Here is a 21,714-nt window from a genome sequence, read left to right on the forward strand (position 1 = left end):
AACAACATTAATTATGAAAAATAATTTAATTCAGCATTACTAACATTGCTGTTAACTTTGTTCTGCATCTTTTCTTCCCATCGTATGTTCTGACGTAAAAAAAAAAAAAAAGAAAAAAAAAAAAAAAAAGAAAGAGAGTGGCATGCCATCAGCTCTCATGGGAAAGAAATAGCACAGCATAAGACAAGGACAGCCAGATCATACCTCTGAGGTTTACGAATATCCCAGAGTCCCACACCTTCCTTAGAGTTGGCAGTAGCCAGTAATCTGGGTTCTACTGGATTAAACATCACACTGTGAAAGGCTGATGGGTAGTGTGCCAAGCAGAAGGGCTCTGTTGAAAAAGTTGAGATTTCAGAAATAAGAACAAACACCACACACAACTGTTTGATGCAATGAGTTTGGCAGCTTAATAAGGAAACAGCATAACAAGATCTGAAGATGTGGAGACATGTTCAAACCATTTCTCAAGATGACACATCCAAAGCAATATAAAACCTAAGGTTTTAAAATCCACCCACATGTACATTAACTTTGTCTAAATATGGAAAAGGACATATACTGGATTTCAAGACACAATTTTGCATATGGAAGGTTACCAGAGTTTAAAACTAGCCACTCAAAGATCAAGTATTTCAATCTTCTTAAGGTTCATGACCAAACGGTCATCTAATAAGCACTATACGGGGCGGGGGGGGGGGGCTTCTGAAAGCTTCCTAGCAATATATGCCTGGAAGCTTCCACAGCCATTGATGATCACCCAAACTGTAAATGTAGCAGCAATTACTATTACTTATATGGGAGAATAGTATTATGAAAAGTGAAATAAGTTTGTATGGAACTCAGCTCCAAGCAAGCTGCCAACCCTGGGGAAAAGAGGGCTGCCACCTAAGTGCTGTACAAGCAGCTGTACAAGCAGACAAGAAGGGTGTTCCTCTTGTATAAAAAATGTTAACAGTTGGCTTTTGCTGTTCACACACAGAGTTAAAAACATGCTCATCCAGACTCTTTCCCTCTCATCTTGATTAGCGTAACGAGACTGTGTTTGGCCTGCTACTCTGCCCTATTCATTCCATCAAAATGCTGTCTCCATGAAGAGTGGGAAAAAGCCTTGACTTTGTCATCCTTCTCTGTATCTTTCTGCTAGCTTTATGGCTTTAGGCACAGTCTAATTCTCTTTGTTGTGTGTATCTTTTGTGGCATGCTGCCACTCTTTCACTCAACTAAGAAACCAGAATCAATGCCTATTTTGAGCCAGGGATTATGCCAGACTTTTCCATTCACTGTTTGCTTTAATGCAACCACTGTGTTGCTCACATGCTCGGGAGACTCTATTACTGCCCTTATTTGAGCCACTGTGTGCAGGCACCTTTAGACCCACAAGCACCTCCAAAGGTACTTCATTTTCTTTCCTCGTATCCCTCATTAAGACATATAAAATGTGGTTAAACAGACAACCCTCCCAAGTTCCCAATATCTTCTGAAACTACTGCCCATCAAGCAACTGAGACAGAATTAATGGTTACTTGTCCTGCCCCATCTGTATCCTCCTTTTATGCTCTATTACAAGCTTTTTGACAGAGACTTTCCTTTTTAGTGTTCATTTAGCAGTGATCAAAACAAAGGTCTCTGACCATGGCTGAAGCTCCTTGGTGCTATTAATTGTCATAGGAGGCAGAGGTAAAGGGAAGAACAGGAACAAACTTTTGTTCTGCCAGCCTGCCCAAAGGCTTTAGGGATTGTTGTTGGTCTGCCAGCAGCTCCAAATAAGGTTTAACACCAAAACTGACCTTCTATATTTGCATCATCAAATCAGATCCCTGCTGGGACATAAAAGGCTGTGTTATTAAAATGGCAGCCCCCACTGAGAAGCAATGGCCTGCATTAGCTGAGTGAAAAGACAAACAACATCAGATTGCCAAATAAAGGAATTGTTTTTTAAAATAAACTTTTGCATACATTTGTTTAGTCAAATCATTGCCACTAATTACTGGTGGTTTCCTTCACACCTTTATTATAAATAGCCTGGCCTGGTACCACAGTTTTCTTCTAAGATACCAAAAGTTGCCTTTCAGCCTGTCAAAGAGAGATTACAGCAGCTAAACTAATGAGGCACTAAGTCACTTTAATTAAAAGTAGGGGGATTACTTTTTTATTTTTCTTTATGCTCATTCACAATTGAGGCTCTTATACACTGGAGTATGAAAATGTTTCTCAAGGGAGAAGCTCAACACCACCTCTAACAAAAAATAAAAGTGCATTTATAAAAAATACTGCATAAATCACTCAGCAGTGAAAGACAGGGAGAAACAGAAGGGGAATGAAACTCCTTTTCTAGCTCCTTTTAATGCACTATTTTAAACTAGAGTTTATTTGCAACATTTTAATGAGCTGGCCACTCAGGGTAACTAACTATACTCACGCTAGCAGACGTAGTGCCTATTCCCATGAAAATACCATTGCAGACAAGGGGATTAACCCAGTGACAAGCATTATATTGTAGTAAACATTGGCAGGGCTCACATATAAATGCTGACTCAGGACTCCTATATAAGCATGCAAATGCCCTTTATTTAAAATTCAGAGAACCTAAGACACTACTCCAAAAAAGCCCCAGACGTACTGCAGCCAACATGTCTTCACACCATTTTCACTAGTGCAGCCTTCTTATTCAAAGTCTCAGCAACAATAAAAGCAGTAGCAATGTTTAACTAAAACAAAAAAGGGCAAACCTCATTTCATACAATTTCAGAAACTCAGATCAGATTGGACATTAGCTTATGATACTGAGCAGCTTCATACAGATGCATTTAAGCATCTAGTCCTACCAAATGTTGACATCCACTGTCAGCAACAGGTAGTTCTCCTAACAGAGACAGATCTGTATGGTGTAGAGTTCAGGAGAAGGCAATAAAGGAGCATTTCACCATTTCTAATTTGGAAGCCATATTCAGTGTCTGGTCTCATCACTTGGATATTATGAAAACAGAAAAATAGGGATGAAGTGACACTTGGGTTTACCAAAGGTAAATTAGTCACATCAGACTAATTTGATCTCTTTCTTTGATAAAGTAACTGACCTTTTATACAGGGGAAAAGCGGTAGATCTCATGAGGACTAAATTCACATGTGGTATAGTATCAAGCTATAGCTAACTATAGGCAGTTGGGATTAGCAAAGGGAGTTGCATGGCTTAAGAAACTGGCTGAAGGGAAGACAACAGTTCACTGTGCTAGTAAGGGACTTCTGAGCAAGAGGGAGGTTATTAATGAGTTCCTCCAGACAAAGAAGAGACATTATAGATATTTTTATTGAAGTCTGCGATATACATATACTGTGTGCATTGTTCTTCAGAATGTTTTAATAAAATTACCAGATGGAAAAGAGATAAGGGGTATCCCAATTGCACAAGAGAACCAGAATTCACAGTAAGAATCAGACTACTGAAAACTAAATGCAGTGCTAGTATACTTTTTATTTAAACAAAGGCAGTGTGCCTGGGGTAGGGAGGGCATCAATAAGCAATCTACTCTGAGTATTCTGGTTGGGCTTATGAAGAAAGACCTAATTCTGGTTCATGTTCAATAAAGCCCTTGTGACACTAGTGGCTCTAAAAGACTCCTATGAGACTATAAAGTATGTCCTGTTTCAGCTTTCATTTCCTAGTCAAAATGGGACAGAATCACAGTCTAGAAAAGTTATCAAATTCACTAGGTATGGAAAAAGCTACTTCAGTTAAACAGCAACTTTGACCCAAAAACAAATGTGTACAAATTGCCACAAAATACATAATCTGGATTTCATTGCCATAAACCACTTTCCTGTAAGACCAGTAGAAACGGTGAGGTGAGGCAATTGCATTTAATCAGCTTACAAAAAAAGATGAAAGTTTATTTTAGCTATGAAGGAAGGGAACCAGATTCTGTACTCCTGCAGATTGCTCAGTTTTAAATTCTCAGCTTTGTGTCCTCTAGGATGGCGTAAACTCACAGCTTCATTTACTGAGTATAACTTAAGTATTCATATACTGAAATTCAATTACTAAAGTATTCCTCTCCAAATTTATGTAACTACAGTTCTAAACTGAGATTCTTCAGCCTTAAAACTGCAGCTGTAAAAACAGAGATTGTGGTGTTCTGAGAAGCTGCAGGTTTGTTACATAAATCAACAGTATTCAGTTCTGGTTTAGAAAACAAAGATTGAAATAATAATTCAACTTCACTGTTATCACATAAGGGCTCTAAGTTTCTATACAACCAGGAAACATTATGCATAAGAACAATTCTCAGTGTCACATGGAAGCATATAAACAGCTTTGGAAAATTATTCAAATCTAAGTAACAGCTTTCTAAACGTCCAAATTTTTTTTATTCCAGGCTATAGACAAAAACAAAAACAAAAAAATCCACATTCCTAATTGATTTCAAGTTTAGCAAGATATTTTTATTGAGGAAACACGTCCTCCACTGCTTCTTTGCTCAGGTTAAAACCTATTCATACCAAGTTCTATGCTATGCTGCACTATATGCTGGCACTTTATGAAGTCATTTAAGACAGTAACACTGAACTGTAATGACCAGGGCTTGTCTATCACTGGCCGCAAGAATTATGCCTCACTTTCACCCTTCTCCAACACTCCCTATCTTGATTGTCCCAGATAAACATAACTTTTCCCTTCCCTGCTTTGCCCAAATTCTTCCTAAATCAATGATCTTTCCCATTACAGATCTCACCTCCATGGGAAGACTCTCGGATGTCCCAAATAAGAACCCGGCCATCATCTGATGAACTGGCAAAGATGTTGTCATTTACTGGGCTCACTGAAAGGCCATACACTGCATCTTCATGGGCAAATACATCCAAGGTCTCAGTGCTGGAAGAGACACACACAATATTATCATTTCTCTTTCTTTTGCTGTTGTTTTAAAAAGCGAAGTATTTACTGCTTTATCTACCTAGTAATACTTGACAAGGTTTATGTAATTACATAAGAAGACCCTTGTGTTTAATTAGAGGAAAAAAAACCCCAAAAGTCCATGTAGTGACCAAGATGTCATGCTATGATGGAAAAAAAAGTCTCAGACCAAAACCCACACATTAAAAACTTCAGATACTGCAAAATGCTATGGAAATCATGTTGTATTAGATTAAGCTTGGGAGGAGGTAATGGGAAAGGGAAAGAGGTCTTGGGACCTGAGGACTAAATTTTTACTACTTAATGTAAAAAGGAAAAAGACAGAAATTCATTCTTTAATACCCACCCCCCCTCCAAAAAAAAGAACTAGAACAGTAAGACAAAGTTACTTTTGCCCAGCTCTCATGTAAGATTTATACAAGAAGTAGATATAAGGTATGATGGAAGGCAGATGTACACTGATCAGTTCAATGCAAAAGGCTTTGGACAAACCTAGCAAGAAGTATGTCCAAACTGTGTTAACCAGGATTCAGGCAACTCAAAAAGATTTAAGGTTTTATATTTCTCTGTTCTTACATATATCTCTTCCTGCTTTTTCTTTACACTTGATTTTCTTGAGTTCATGTTATTTAAATGGTCATTCCTTAAATCTGTAGAAGTTATTAGTACAGACCAAAATTTTAACTTTATAGTTTTTCTACTTCAAAAGCAGTAAGCTCAAAAGACATGATATCTAGAGAACTCCAATCTAATACATTACCACTACTGTATTAACTATACTTTGACTAACAGCCTAATCTTGATGTAGCACAACAAAACCTAATTCCCAACTGCTTTGCAGTTTTGGTAAAAAGCACCTGCACCCAAAGTTTTAAAAGGTAAGTAGGTAGGCCAAGCACTACCTATCTTAAATACAAGTCAGGTGAGTGTTTTGAAAAACAAAACAAAAAGCCCGTATGTGTCACAATACTTGTACATGTGCCAGAATAATCTGGCTCTGAATCCACTCAGAACCTACTAAACTGCCTGCTGGAAAGCATGTGTATTTAATAACCATTCTCTTTCTGAAGGTTAAAACGATGCAGAACCCAAGTGCTGCAAAAAATGGGGTGATGGGAAATACTTCATTCCAGATATGAATTTAGATAAATAAAAAGCATGTTTCAGGATTAAAACACTGTGATCTTCTCCCAGACCATTCATTTAAAACAGAAAGTGCCTCCAGTGAGTTGACATTAGGGGAGCTCTTGAAGCAGTGGAAACACAAACTGTGTTATTTACCTTTCAACATCATGGAGTATAACTTGCTCATCATTGCCTATAAAGAGAAATATAAACACTTAACATCATGTTCCAGTGGTTAAAAAGCATTAGAGTGAAAAAAAAATAGAAAACAATAATTTTTTTTTTTAATTTTCTATTTCAAAAACAAAACTGAAGCAGAGAGAAGACCAGTTCAGTTGCCAAGTGGTCAGCCCTCTGCTCAGTTATGTGAAAGGCTTCATGTGACATTTCCAGACATGATCAAATGCACCAATCCATTCCATCTGCTACTGCTCAACAAGTAATTCTACTTAACTGCATTACTGATCATTCTTTGTTCAGTTTCAGCTTGAGTTTTGGGACATTTGCAGTAAAGAGAAGACTATTATATGAAGCAGCAGAACACCTTTAACTCTCATGTGAATACACCTTTCTTCCTGCTCAGAGGATGCTCCATAAAAAGATAATGGAAGGTGAAAAGAGATGCCATAAGCAAAATGCACTGGGCTCCCAGCTCAAATGCCACCAGTTCACACTGTCAGCGTTCAGGGGTTTGCAACCATTGAGAAGGCACAAACATGACATCCAGTGTCATTTCTTTTGCATTAACAAAAAACAAACCAAGTAACCAGACAATTATGTCACTTTTCTTTGATCACATCCATTGAATACAATGGAAACTAACCACATGCATGCAGACTAAGAGGGTCACAGCTACAAAGTAATTCCACTGGCTCATGCAGTGTTTTTCAAGCTATAGCAACAGAGTTGTTTTTTTTTTTTAGTCTTTGCACTGAATATTGATTCATCTAATTTGGCAACTCCTCTTTAGAAATATTTAGGGAGACACACATTTATACTTAATTCAGAAGAAAAAAACAGAAAGCCCAGTGTCACATTTTTATGCTCAGTATGTCTTTGGAGTTGCGATATCAAGTTGTGAAGCTTTCCTAATGTACACCAAAGCCAGAGGTTCAGAAGGAGCAAGATTTCATGTTATGATTCTTAAGTGTTCAGCTGACTCAGTTTTCATTTATCCCATACACATTTCAATTTGTATTCTGTCCCAACAGAAGAAATATGAGAAAGTTTCTCTTTGACTAATGAGGTGTGAGATTTTTCTACATCCACTTGCTCTTTGCACAGGCACCTAGTTAAATCGGGCCAGCCTTAGATTACTGCAGTAGCTCATCTTTTCCGTGGTACAATAAACAAGTCACTTATGTGTAAGTGTCCTTTGATCATTAACTGCAATGGAAACTGCCCATTATACATTACAGGGAAGGTTTATACACAGTAAAACTATTCTAATGCCTATGTATTTCACCAGTGAATAATGTAGCCTAGTTTCCCCAGTGACAAAATTTCCTCCAGCAGACACTCCTGCACCTCACTCTCCATACAGTACGAACATGAGAATCATTCTAGATGCCTGGTTTCAGGCCTCTAGTTATTATGGGATCAACCTTCCCTTCCATCACAAGCTCCAAAATGGGAAAGAAAGAATGAAAGGAGGGGGTGTGTGGAATAACCACTGCTTCTCTCTTGTTTTGTGTGTGGGAGGAGAAGGTGGTGATAAAAATCTAACCACAAACTGCTTGGTTGCTTCTGGTAAGGATTCATCCCTGCACAAAATGTCACTGCTGTTCAGCCCAGTAGGGTTCCCACTTAAGTGTTTTATTTAACACAGGAGAGTTCATTCTTCATTGAGAATAACTCGGTTGTAATTGTATATGCAACCCTCCCATTTATAATCTCTCTTGTTTTGATAACTGCAGTTACAATGATCAGAAAGACAAGAAGTATCTGCCATTCCCTTCAATTACACCTGTGAGGGTGAAATACTGCAGAGCACATACAGAGGAGCACAGTTAAGGTGGCCTAAGCCCCGTATCTGTCACATCAGGTCCCTACAGAAACAAATTCAGTTCCCTGTAGGTTTATTTCAGCTTTTCATATCCCTAACACTAAATGCAAAAAAACAGTCCATGCAGTTTACTAAGAGGGGATCTTTCATTACAAATGCTGCTCTACTCTCAGTGCATGTGGACAATGAAGGACAACAGTATTCTTCAGGGATGGGAACTTCTTTGCTATCTTGAGACAGTTTTTTTTCTCCAGAGATTACATGCGAAACACTGTCCACTCAGTTCCTGCCTTCCATTTTTGCAATGGCTACATGTGGTGCTTGCTACATATGCACTCCTTCAAAGCAAAGAGCTTTGAAATTCCTTGGATGCAATCCAATTTGTACTGAAGTGGAAAATCCTTTCTCTTCTGCTATCAAGAGCTGCTTTAGGGAAAGGTTGTCAGATCCCAAGTCATGAGTCATTGGCAGCTTTATTTAAAGAATGAATTGAGTCCTGTGCACCTTGTTCTTGTTTCCATACTCTAATTTTTAGGGGTTTTTTTGAAGTATTTCAACTTCCATGATTTGAATACAACTCCAACCCCTCCATACTGGGGAGGGTGACGACTAATAGATCTTAGGATCCACAGTTCTTTCAGACCTTTTAAGAATCTCCCAGAGCATTGTTGAGTGAATAAATATAGTTAGCCCCATTTTACCGACACAGATAAAACAGATGGTACATCTAGGCCAGGCAGCAAAATGACTCTTTACAAGGGATCCAAGAGTCAGACTCACAGCCCTTGCAGATGAGCTCTGTGAATCTTGGTGGAGCAGCTGAAAGAGTTCCTGACTCCTCCAATGGAAATAATTTCTGGCAGAGGCACAGTGTGTTTATGCAAACTGGAGGAGGAAAAAGAGATGAGAACGGCCAGTTTGTCTGTGCGTCAGCTGTCACAGCTTATCTAACCTGGCATCTTAGCAAAAATCCACCATAATCAGTGATGTACATCTTTAACTGAAGGTGTTAACTGCAGTGGCAAGGTACAGTCAAACTACTCTGCTGCCCTCCTGTGAAAACAGTAGCCTCTGACAGCAGGCCCCAATGGACAAAGGGTTGAGTTGGAAATGAGAAAATACCATTACAGCTGCTCCAGCAAGATTTGGCACAGTTCATTCCTTGAATATTCATATAAGGTTCCATTTGTCTGAATTCAAACTAAAGTAAAACAGACTCCAGCCCAAAATGTCATTGGAATCACTCATGAAGATACATTTACTTGAAGACAGTGTAGACTGCTGTCTTTCTCATGAAACAAACAGCAGTCCCCAAAATCAGAAGATAGGCATCACTATTCGACATTTTTGGGGTTTTCTCCACTTGAGAAGTATATCTGAATCATTTCATCCTTAACATTTGACACCATCTTAAGCTTTGTCATGCCTTTTTTTTTCCTAAGGGATGTTATAGTTTTAACAGTGTTGAAGGATGGGAAGCTTCCACCATTCACATGCGCTTAGAATCAATTTATAGCACTGATTTGCTGTTCACAAATCTTGGTTCAAAAAGGTAATAAAGGGCTCTGACAAAGTAGTCTCATAATATCCTAAAATAAGTCTAGCTGTATGTTAACGGACATACTGATGAAAGATACAAATTCTTGTCCATTCTATTATCATGTCAGATAGAGGAAACTAAGTACAGCAGAAAATGACACTAACTGCATTTTGACAGTCTTGCACCTTTTTCTTCTCAATTCAATTTTCCTCCCTACCTCAATACTTCAAAAAAATCAAGTGGTGAAATGAACCTAAATTCTAGGGATTATTAACCCAGAACAAGAACATGTCCACTCTCCTTATGTTAGTTTTCAGACTGAATTAAACTTTCTGTTAAAAAGTGGATTCATATTAAAAAAGATGAAGAATATCAAAGCCAATTAGAGCCCAATTGCCAACAGTTCTAAAAGGAAGACACTTATCTAGTGAGGAATGAGGTCTGAGACAAAGTGATCCACCAATAGATGGCAATAGCCCTTCATTAGCCATCTAAGGGTGCATTAAAATCACCTAGGAGCAGCACAGATTTTCAAGCATCAGGCTTGAGTGCCAAAGAGGATGCAGGGTTTGCTCTCAGTACAGCTAAGAGGGAATAACACAGACCATGTTCCACAGTCTGTGGCACAAGTGGGGGCAGATTGGACCCAGGATTCTCCTGACAGCTCAAGACATGATGCGCTTACACCAGGGCTTGGGAAAGGAAAAGCATGACAAAATTGCAAATGTTGTGCTACCTAAAGATTCCCTTGTTCCCAAAGAACCTTCAGCTGCTGATTAAGGACACCTTCCAGATCCTTAAGGGACTGGGAAAAGACCTTTCATGTGTGGCAGGATCTTGCTCATGGCTTCTACTCTAAGGCATTCACAGTGCAAACCCTTGTGAAATCAGGGTGCTCTTCCCTCCTTACCTCCAGAGAACACTTTTGTATTGCCACTGTTGAAAGCTAGGCAGAAGATATTAGAGTGATGCTCCCCTTTCAGCTGAACTGGTTTGACTCTTGAGTGGATGGCTTCTTCCATATGCCAAAGTAAGACCCGGCGGTCATCCCCTCCTAAAAGACAGAAAGGAAATGTGCATTACTGCCTGAGCCATGTGTAAATTGATGACAGACAAGTTATTTAACTCTATAGTTATTCATAAAAGGCTTTGCCGAAACCCCAATTAGCATTAAAAAATTATACCTCGCAAGGGTTTGGATATATAGACACACATTTACATTAAAATGCCATGCAGTCAGGTATTTAATTAGTATTAACGAAAACAGAGGAATCAGCAGGAAAAGTTTGAATTAAAAGGCTGCTGTTCTGCCAACACAGTGACAACCTAAAGCAACCTGGAGACTCAGAATTTTACTGGTATGTAAATTCTGTGGCAAGCTGTAGAAGAATTACATGCCAAATTAACATAAGCATGTTGGCAAAATGCTTCTACAGCAACTCCTTGTCGCCAGCATCACTTATGTTATTCATAAAACAGGAGCTTTTTTCCTCCCTTTCACCGACAACTGTATCTCCTCTAGCAGTCTTTGCAAAGCCTTCATAGCATAGGTTGGCTACAGGACTGACATGCGGCCATAAAAACATTTTACAGAAGCATTCAGAAGTCTTCAGCATGCACAATTATGTCATGCTTCGAGATCTGTAAAGGTTAAGACCAACATTTGTAAGGTGAACTCCTGACAAAGAGAATAACTGGGAAAAAGAAGTTCGACTCTTTTGCTTTACAGCTTGCTGTGCTTCTAATTGCTTGCCTAGGTGCAGTTCTCAGTTCAGAGCTCTATGCCCAAATATATTTAAGTGCCTCCTTCTCTGTCTGGTAAATACACAGATATAACAAATATTAGACTCTGTTCATGCTTCAGTTGTATTAAACTATTGTTTATTATGAAGAGAAAAAAATTCAAGATACTATTGTATTAGACACTACTCTCAATATCAATTTTGAATGCCTGTAAAAATCTGAATAAAGCTTCTTGAAGTCAGACTCAAAATATTTTTGGTATCTGTCTTTAATAACAAATGAAAGAGAATGGCATCACAAGTCAAAAGTGCCACTAGAAACATGCTGAATTCAGTTAAAACATTTTACTGCTTCTTTGCACAATCAAAAGCATAAACTCGGCTCCTTCTGAGCTGCTATCCAAAAGGAAAAAGGCATGAAACAGAGACAAAAGGAAACTGAAATTAATTCGTCTGCAGTTTACTTCAAGAAGAGGTAAATGCATAAACAGAATTCATGACTACTGTTAATCAGATTTCTTAAAACTTTTTACATCATATGATGCTATTAAGAAGTTTTCCCATGGAACTGAGTTATGTCAAACATCCTTTAAGTTAACAGTCTCTCAGCCTTTAAGTCTCCTAACAGATTTTATGACAATCACTTTGATAGACAGTACGGCTGCATGTTATGCTTACCCATGCTCCATGAATAATTGTGTATTCCTCCTCCTGATTTTGTACTTTACAGAGCAAACAAGAACACATGATAAAAAGATTCGTGATGCATTTGATAACTACTGGGAATAAGAGTCAAATGTGATGGGTCCAGAAAAACTCACAATAATTTATGGTCAACTAAACTAATGGGAGCTTAGATTCCTTTCTGTCTAGAAATAGGAGAAAGTTGTATTTGCACCCTAGTGATTGCACATGAGCTAGTAATAAGGATAAACAGAAATACATGACTGCTGAAACATATGACCACGTTAGTCACACTAAAATCAAGAAGTGATTGTCACATTTAAAGCAGTTACTTTCCAAAGCTGCCAACAGCCAGGTCTTAATGTTATCACTACCTGGCAAACAATTTAAGCAACATTTGAGGCTGGTGAACACCAATATTGCTTCTATCAGACTACATTTACTGTCTTTCAAGACTCCTGTAAAAGACTTTTCAGGGCAAAATATAATACCATACTGTTGCTAATTGTTAGCATAGCAAACCAATTTGCAAAACCACTGCAGTAAGTCTACACATCCTCCTACCTGATGGCACAGCCATCTAGGTGTCTCACTCTAACAGCAAACTCATACTCATTTCCATTACCCACCTAGTCCAGATACAAACAAAAACAATGAAGATATCCAAAGACAACAAACGTTACTGTGGTTTCCAGCACACATACAGTATGGTAGGAATCGGATAAATTGCAACCTGTGCAGAAAAATCTTTGACAGTGTTAAAGTTGCCACTACCTTCTTTTTACAAGTTTCTACACCTTAGTGCCTGCTTCCTCTGCCTCCAGCTTAGAAACAACTCTTCCTACCGAACCCAAATGTCTCTCTCTTCCCAGACACCCAGATCTCCGTAAAACTTTGGTACAAAGGGCATCATTATTGAGGCCCAACACTACAGCAGCCTGAGAACTCTGTCTTTGTGGTGGCACATGTTCCACAGTTTAGGAGCTTTTAAATGCTCCCCACACTCATGCAACCCTGTCCCTTCTCTATCTATGTATTGTCTTGCACATACTTGTCTTTGAGAACTTCTACACATGTTTCATGCCTCAGTTTTATTCCTCTCATACCCCACTGAGACAGAAAAGTTTAATAAAATTATAATGTTAACTGGACTGGAAGAGTGCTCCCTTCTAACTCCAATTCAACTATTCCAGAAACACTTCTGACTTAAGGCCAGTTCCACCAGAAAGAAAAAGCCTTACCAATGTGTCCAGTCACAGAGGATTTGTGGCAGAAAGACACTTTACCAGTCTCTACATTCTCATACAAAAGAAAAAGAAGTATTAAGTCACAGGCAAATATACCCAAGAAAAGTCAACTCTTACATGACTGAAACCAGGAGAGGTGTGAACCAGCAAATGCAATCTCCACTACCAAAACCTGACTCTTAGAAAAGAGGGAAGAAAGGAGGGAGGCACATGTGTGTGGAGAGGTATACAGGGAGACAGGAAAGAAAATGTAATATATAGAGCTTTTACACGATTCGTCAGACACAAAGTGCATGCACATCATGCAACATAAGTTACAAGTCTGAGAATTACAGGAAACTCCAGGCCTATAGCATTCATTTTGTACAGCTGATCAGTGAATACAGATTAATTAAAATGCTTTCAATTTATGGTGGATTTATTGTGCACGTACACCGATTCTACAACATGTGAAGCAGAAGCCACTCAACGCTTTTCAAAAAGCACTGGACCCACTGCACAAACTTCTGATAACTCTGTAATCCTCTCCAAAGAGAGTAACTATGTGTATGGCAAGGGTATGTTCTTGACATGATACAGAGCATATATCAACAGCAACAGGTTTACTACACACCTGCAAAACCTGGATATATGGCCTCATATGAAAATACCTTAGCCACCAAGGCTCCACATGTGGATTTTCTAGAAATTAAAGCCCCGCATAAAGTGTTGAATTTGTAATTTTTCAGTTCATGGTGTCAGAAGCAGCAAGTTTGACATCTTCAAGGTGGAAATAGCTTCACTTCCATCTTATTTTGCTGATTCTGTTTAGGACTGCATGACTGACAATTTGAAAAGTAAAAGTTTGTGTGACCCAGCTAAGAATCATACAATGCCATTCTATAGTTACTTTCAAAAAAGGAACCACATTTTGAAAGATTTAATTAGTCAAGTACTTCAGTGTTCATTATGGGTCAAACCTGCTTCCACATTCAAAACCAAAGTGCAGCAGGAAGAGAAGTCACGCCAAAGAAGTATTTGTGGTCAGAGAGGCTGGAAATTTTATCACCTTCCCATATTACTCTTGATGTAGAGAAGAGCAGTATTCCAATTTTTTTTTTTTACAAGCACACATGAAAGAAAAATACACAAACACACCTTTCTTCCCTGCCCCAAGTCACTGGAAGACTTTGTTAATGCTTTGGGCCTTCTGACTAATGTTGATGAGACACAGGCAAGATTAAGGAATTCTACCCAGAAGATATTTAACAGAACATACCTAAAAAGAAAGCTTGCATTTCAGATCTTGGGATAGCTATCCTGGAAAAGATTCTTAACTAGACAAACACTTTGTGTTCACCCTTGACAATCTTCTAGCTCCTGTGGACCCGAAGTGGACCTCCCTGAAGAATTAAAAATGCCTTGTCTTCACAGTTTGCTCGCTTCAGAATGGTTTGTGCATGCTGTATACCCCAAGATTTGGGGGAAAAACAAACAAACAGGGTTACCCCCCCCCCCCCAGGTTATTTCTTTTGCGTTTTGGATTTGGATTTGGGGGGGGGTGGGGTGGTTTGGGGTCTTTTTTTAAGTAGCACAAACACTATAGGTAGAATATGCCTATTCTAGATAACTGAACAGGTCCCAAATGACTCAGCATGGCATATATTTCAGCACAACAGTTCACTGCCTTCACCGTTCCTAAACCAAAGCATTCTAGTTTCACCCTGCTTTTGGACTAGTTCTTCCCCAAAAAGTTTCCTGATCTGGTTATCTTCTAAATAGGTAATCACTAAATTTATACACAATTAAATTTGGAATAAAAGTCTACCTCACAGTAACAGTGGTCTAACTGTAGTCCAGGGCTGTTCTTATTAGTCCTAAAATGGTTCAAAGTGGGCCAGAAGATACCCTTGCCAAAAGCAAATCTAGTCTAAACAGTATCTGCGTAGCTCATGAAACACGCTTGAGTTCATGTGTGCTAACAGAAGCACTTCAAAAATCACACCAGTTAGGACTTAAAAACTGCAGTTTTAAAGCGTATCAACTTTGCTGATTGTGGACAAAGCTCAAGACTGCTACTCCTCTTTGTCTCCCATATACCAGGTCCAGTCACTGAAGAACCTACATGGCAAATGGGCAAGACTTCTAAATCATAACATAAAAGATTAATCTTATTGCTTGTTTCTACTCAAGAAGTTGCATGAATCACAGAAAGTCTGATCGGATGGTATTTCAAGAAGTTGATCGCTTAGTTGACCCCTGGCCATGGGCAAAAGGCCAGACTGTGTCAGAATTATTCCCAGTAGATGTGTGTCTAGTTTGTTCTTAAAAAAAAACACCGAGGTAGATTTCACACCCTCCTTAGGCAGCCTATTTCGGTGCTTCATTATCCTTGCCATTAGGCAGATTATCCTAATATCTAGCCCAAGGGTGCAGTTTGACATTACATATAATCCCACTCCCCCTTGCCATGTGCTCCTGCTATTTTCCCTCCCATTGAATTCAGTGGTGATGCAGCCAGAGGATGAGTAGGTTAAAGAAGGTGACCTGACAGAAAATCAACTGCTGGACAACCAACCTCTCCCTCCCTATTCCTTCCCCCCGTTCAGATGCTTCCATCATACCAGCTTTAACCTTTAAAAATGCCACTTTACAAACAACAGAGAGGAAAAATAAGTGAATGAACTACAGGATGAAGTGGAAGTATAGGATCAAACAGCATCCTAAAATCTTTCTTCCTATAATTTAAGACCATTTCTTTGTCCTATTCGCAGTGGACAAAGAAGAGTTTAACAACTTTATGTAATAATAATTAAAACCACTTTTATGCATCTTAAGATTTGCATCTCTACTCAGCTTTTCTTTCTGTAGACCAAGTGGACCCCTTTCTTTCAGTCTTTAATTTTTCTAGACCTCTGATTATTCTTCATACCCTCTTCTAAACTTTCTCTAGTTTGGTCATACCTTTCTCAAAGTACAGTGCCCAAAATTGAGTACAGGGCTCTATCTGAGGCCCCAACAGCACCAAATAAAGCAGGATTACTTCACATGCTTTATCACGTCTGATATTTATGTTGTGATCTACTATCACATTTGGATCCTCTTTACATGACTATGGTCTAGTCTCCATAGCGTATTTGTAGAGTTGACCATTTCTATTTACATGCTGTAGTTTGCACTTGTCCCTGTCAAACCACATGACATTTTTTTCCAGGTAATGTCTATTAATTAACTTTAAATTCAACTCCTATCTCCTAAAATTATTGCTGCCTTTCCTGGTATCATCTTTAAATTTTATAATTTCTCAAACATTTATGAAAACATCACATAGTAACTGGAGCTAAGATCCCTCCTCACACAGAATTCTGCTTGATACAAAAAGACTAAGATCAAGACTGCCATTCTTTAGAACATACTTGATACACAATCCCCTTACTTCAGAAGTAATATTCCACTACCTTTGCTAAAGTCACCTCATTCCCCTGTTTTAGGCTCATGCTCCTTCAGATTTACATGGCAACCAAATGACAGGTGAATTTCCAGTACTTTCTTGCATCCCTACAAATTTACAATCATAGAAGAGCTATTAATTTTTGCATTATCTGGTGAGGGAAAAAGAAGCCAAGAGAAAAAGAACATATGCATGGATTAAGTAAGCCTCAGATTACAGTACTTCCCAGAAGTTATCTTGAAAGTGCAGTTTAAAGTAGGGAAAAAAAAAAAAAGCTGGGAGGTTCTGATAAAGATACTCATGTTTGTAAAAGATAGCAGGCATGAAAAATGACAGTCAGATAAACAAACAGGAAAATATATCCACCAAACTTGAGGATGGGAGAAAGAAAGCCTGTTACATAGACTAAGTAAAGATGATTCTTAATAAGCTAAACTGCAGAAAGAGATGCTTGGCATATCTGAGGGAAGAAGTCAGTTGCATATCATTGCATGGTAAACATAATTTCCATGCATGGACAGTCATGTGTTTCTCAAACTATTAAGAGAAAAATATCACCACCTAGTATATGAAACGTTGCAAAGACCTATTTTGTCCAATAAAATCTTTCAACTCCATCCAGCAGCTAGTTTTAACTAATTTCAGCCCACTTACACATTTCTTACAGGTTAAGCTTTCCTCTCCCCTTGTGTCATTCTACAGATAGGTCTTTTCTACTTGTCACATTGCATGTTCTCCTGAGTATCCACCTCCTCCTTTCATTTCTCTTAGTTTTCTTTAATTCTTGACCTTATGCCTGTCCCTTCTGCTAGCACTCCTGCCCCAAAACATTAGTCTCTCTCTCTTTCTCCCCCTCTCTAAAGTGACACTGTTGAGTTCCACACAGGTACAGCAAAAGCTTAAAGACTGGCCCCCAATCCAACTTGTTGACCTCAAATTTTTTACTTGAAAACATGGTGAGGAACCAAATTAATTACTATTAAATGTGTAATCTCCAATACAAGATTTAAAGAAGTTAAGATACGAAAATGTTTCAAACATGCTTTCAGAAGGCCTGCTGAGGCTTGTCTACACTGAAGCGCTCTCCAAAATCCTAACAGGAAAACTATCTGGAACTGTAATACAAACCCTGTTTAAGCAGTTTGAAATGTTTACTGAAACAGTAATCATTAGCCTTACAGACTTGCTTCTGGGAGATACATTAAAAAAAAAAAATAATGCGGGACACATACCCAAGAAAAGCATTCCAGCCAATGCAGCACAAATCTGGATGCAGGCTAGCATTTAAATGGCATCAGTATAGCCACTATGAATGCACTGTATAAGCTGTACTTAAACCAGCTCTAAAACAAGGTCTAAGTTGTTAACAAGTCCATTAGCTGAAGCAGACCCCTCTAGGTTAAGAATATACATATTAACCAAGACTGAACAACTGAAAAGGCCGCTTGCACTCTTCCTTTTCACACACTCCAATATCCCCATCAACTCTCTTAGCTGCTGTAAGTGCAGACGGAAGCATCTAACATCTCATCCATACCTCAGCATGCTGACTATTTCGAGGGAGGAGAGACCCACATGCCATCTATTCTAAGGCTTTATCTGCATTTGGAAGACTTCTGAAGCTTCAGAAAACTTCAAACTAGAGGCAGCTTTTACTCTTCCTTTATCTTTCATCTGAGCTCTCTTTCTGTTTTTTTCTGCTTTTGCTATTTCTCAGAGTTTCAAGATTAAGTATGACCTTAAAAAAAGGAGTGGTTTGAGTGTAATTTTAATGAAGCCTGGGCTTATAATGGCATGAAATTTAACAGACCATCCATGAATCTTTCACCTTTTAATTTCTTATTCTTGACTGAAGAACAAAGCACCTGCCTGCTGTTGCTGTATCACATAAAGTATTCTAGATCTTACAGTCACAGATAATGTAAAACTTCGTTAAAAACAGTTACCATAATTAGAGCTCTTCATTTTCTCAGGACATCAATACAAGGTCAGATTTAAGGTAGTCTGTTCTTAATTATCCCATCTTTGTGCATTGCTAACACATGGAACTTAAGCATCCTCTTCCCACCCCTGCCTTTTTTTTTTCCCCCTCACTTGCTTCCTAGTCATTTCATGAAATTTAGGAGGGTAGAACTCTAGTACCATTTATCTCCTGCATATGGAGGAAAAGCTTACCCCCTTTAAACATTCTGTAGTTTTATGAGAAGTTAGGAAATTGAAAAGTGGACATCATTTGAAAGCCTTCCTTTTACGTACGCTTCTTTAGATGTCCACTTGATGGGAAATCTGCCTCCATTCTCTCACTGCACCTACCTTGACTCAGGCAGTTTGGACAAAATTAATTCTTAAAACTCCCTTCTAGCCCTCAACTTTTTATGTTTCCACCTTAAGAACGGATGTCAACATAGGTAAGTGCATCAATGACATGACAAGACCTGAGGCTTTCTCAAGCAAGAAGAACAGAAAATACTGATGGTGTTTCCATCACTTATTATGGAAAATAAAAAAGCAACAACAGATGCACTTGAGCTCTCCGTAGCACTTTATAAGTAGAAATATACAGCTCTACTTACTACTGGAGAAGGACCAGTACAAACTAGCATGCCAACTCTAGCACATCTGGGAAGTTTAGAATAGAGGAACCAGCATTCCCTTCCAACACACACGTGTATATACCTATATATGTGCATGTACAAGTGTGTATATATATATATCCCCGCAAGATAAATGGATGAGTATCTCAAAAGTTGCATGTGTAGATAGATAAAAGAATCCCTGACAGTAAAACTAAGATCCTTCATGGGCACTTATTCTGGAAATCACTGGACTTAAAGTGTAAGTTTCTTCAGGTAAGAAAGTTAAATTTAGGAAGGTCTCAGTGTATCAGCTTCCACTCTATGTTTATAAGGTGTTTTTATTCTGCCCTGCTTAAAGGTAACCGAACAGCCGTAATAACTTTTTATTGAATCCCCCTGTTATTTCTGGAGTTACTACTGATACCTTTGTGTGACAGAGGCCGCCTCTGCCCAGACGCCACGGCAAGGCAACAGCAGCCCGCTCAGCCGTGCCCCCGTCGCCTTCCTCAGCAGCCCCTGTCTCTATTTACAGCCCACCAGAGGGTGGCCAAGCAAAACCGAGACCCTCTCGCCCCTCCTCCACGCCTTGGCTGGTAACTGGGCCATTACCCTCTTGCAAGCGGGGAGACCACTCTCAACAAAGCTGCCGCGGCCTGATGCCAAGGAGCTCTGCAATTCCCCCGGGGGCTGTTGCCCCGCACGACAGGGAACGGGCCCTCCCCGCCGCAGCCCGGCCCCGGGGGAGGGAGCTGTCGGCAGCCCCGGCCCGCCGGAGGGCAGGGGAAGGGGGGTCGCTCCCTCCGGCCCGCTTCCCCCCCTCCCCAAGGGCCGGGACGCGACGCCCCCCGCCCGCGGCCTGCAATGGACACTGCGCTCCGCGGCCTGTCCGCCCCCGGGGCGGGCGCGGCGGGGGCAGCCCCTCCCGGGCTGGCAGCCGTCTCCCCGCCGCCCCGAAGGGCTCTGCCCCCTCGCAGCGGGGCGCGGGGTCCCCCGGCTCGGCGGGAGCGGGGCGCCGCGGCCACCCCGAGGCCCGAGCCCTCGGGGCGCCGCGCCGTGCCCCGCCGCGGGCGGGATAGGCCCTCGATTGCCCGGCCTGTCGCTAAGAGCCGCCCGAGGAGAGCGCGGCCTAGCAGCGCCCGGCCAGGCCCCGGCCTGAAGTTGCCTCCTTCCCCCGCCGCCCCTCCGAGCCCGGAGGCGGGGAAGGAGGAAGAGGCACCTGCGCCAAGCGCTGCTGGGGTGGGGGGGGAAGGCGGGCAGCCGGCCGCCGAGCCCCGCAGCCCCTCCCCGGCTGGGGGGAAGAGGGTGCAGAGCCTTTCCCCGTCCTCGGTGTCGCAGCTGATGTCAAGCCCTCGCCTCCCTCCTACCTGACAGCATCCCCCCCCCCATGGCTTCCTCAGCCCCGGGCAACGGGGGGACGACGACGGGGGACTTGAACCCAAAAAACATCCCCACGAACATGATCCCCCCCTCCCCAAACGCGCCCTGCGAGGGGAAGAAGGGGAGGAACAAAACAAAACCCTACTCCCCTCCCCCAAAATAAGATTGGGGTTTGGGGGGGCTGGTGGTCCCAAAGTGACCGGTCCCTCAAAAAAACCGACCCGGTTCCCCGCCCGACACCGGGCGGGACCCCCGCCCGCCCGCCGGCAGCGACCGCTGACCCCCGCCCATCCCCTGCTGAGCCGGCCCGGGCCACGGCGCTGACAAATGTCACCCGGCGCCCACAATGCACGCCGCGGGGTTGTTTCCCCTTCCTCGTCGTCGTTGTCCCCCCCCCCCCCCAAAATAATAAAATCCCCTTTTAAGGGGCGAAACACGCAAACCATCAAATAAAGGGGCACCCCCAGCTTCCACCCCCGGCGCCCTGGAAACACTCTCGTGAAAACTTTGTCCAGGGCTCCCCCTCCCTCCCAATAATAGTAGAATTTAAAACCTGTCAACCATTTTAGATCCCTACTTGGGAAACATTATTCCCGGGCATCGGTGGGTTTGAGAAACGACTCTGAGCGCCGCCGCGGCTCCCCTCCCCCCGGGCCGCGGGGGAGGCGGCCGAGGAGGAGGAGGAGGAGGAGGAAGCAGCTTTCTGGGGAGGGGGTGGCGGGAGGGGGCGAGGGACGGGGAGCGTTCGCTTTACCTGAGACCAGCCACTGGCCTCCATTGTTGGAGAATTCAATGGCATTGACACAGCCGAAGTGGCCCAGGAGGTCCTTCTTGTAGAGGTTCCTGCAGCCCCGCAGGCGTCTCCGCTGGAAGTCCTGGGTGAGCAGGGGGTCCCCCTCCAAGCCCCGCTGGGACAGGAACCCCACCACCGACCGCATGCTGCCCCCCCGGCCGCCTCTCCTCTTCATGCTGCCGCCTGCGCCGCTCCCCGCCGCTCCTTCCCCCGCCGCCCCTTCCCCCGCCGCCGCCTCCCCTCCCCCGCTTCCCCCCTTGTTATGGTTATGATGATTTTT

The 21,714-nt window shown here is 41.5% G+C and overlaps 1 protein-coding gene across 3 annotated transcripts in view; it reads right to left on the reverse strand.

The window, feature by feature from the left end:
• The window catches only part of DCAF5 (DDB1 and CUL4 associated factor 5), a 78,011-nt gene extending 56,353 nt beyond the window's left edge, over positions 1-21,658 (reverse strand). The window contains exons 1-5 of one of the 3 annotated variants that reach the window (XM_075030481.1): positions 19,689-19,708; positions 10,496-10,639; positions 6,197-6,233; positions 4,734-4,873; positions 205-334 (exon numbers count right to left, since the gene is read on the reverse strand). In XM_075030481.1, coding sequence (XP_074886582.1) covers positions 205-334; positions 4,734-4,873; positions 6,197-6,233; positions 10,496-10,607 — 419 coding nt within the window. In that variant the 5' untranslated portion in view covers positions 10,608-10,639; positions 19,689-19,708. Of the gene's footprint in view, positions 1-204; positions 335-4,733; positions 4,874-6,196; positions 6,234-10,495; positions 10,640-18,225; positions 18,566-19,688; positions 19,709-21,395 lie in introns of those variants that run through there. The other 2 variants (XM_075030480.1, XM_075030479.1) reach the window with 2 other exon arrangements.
• Between the last annotated feature and the right edge of the window lie 56 nt (positions 21,659-21,714).

Source organism: Buteo buteo, chromosome 6 (assembly GCF_964188355.1).
Source record: "Buteo buteo chromosome 6, bButBut1.hap1.1, whole genome shotgun sequence".
Taxonomy (NCBI): domain Eukaryota; kingdom Metazoa; phylum Chordata; class Aves; order Accipitriformes; family Accipitridae; genus Buteo; species Buteo buteo.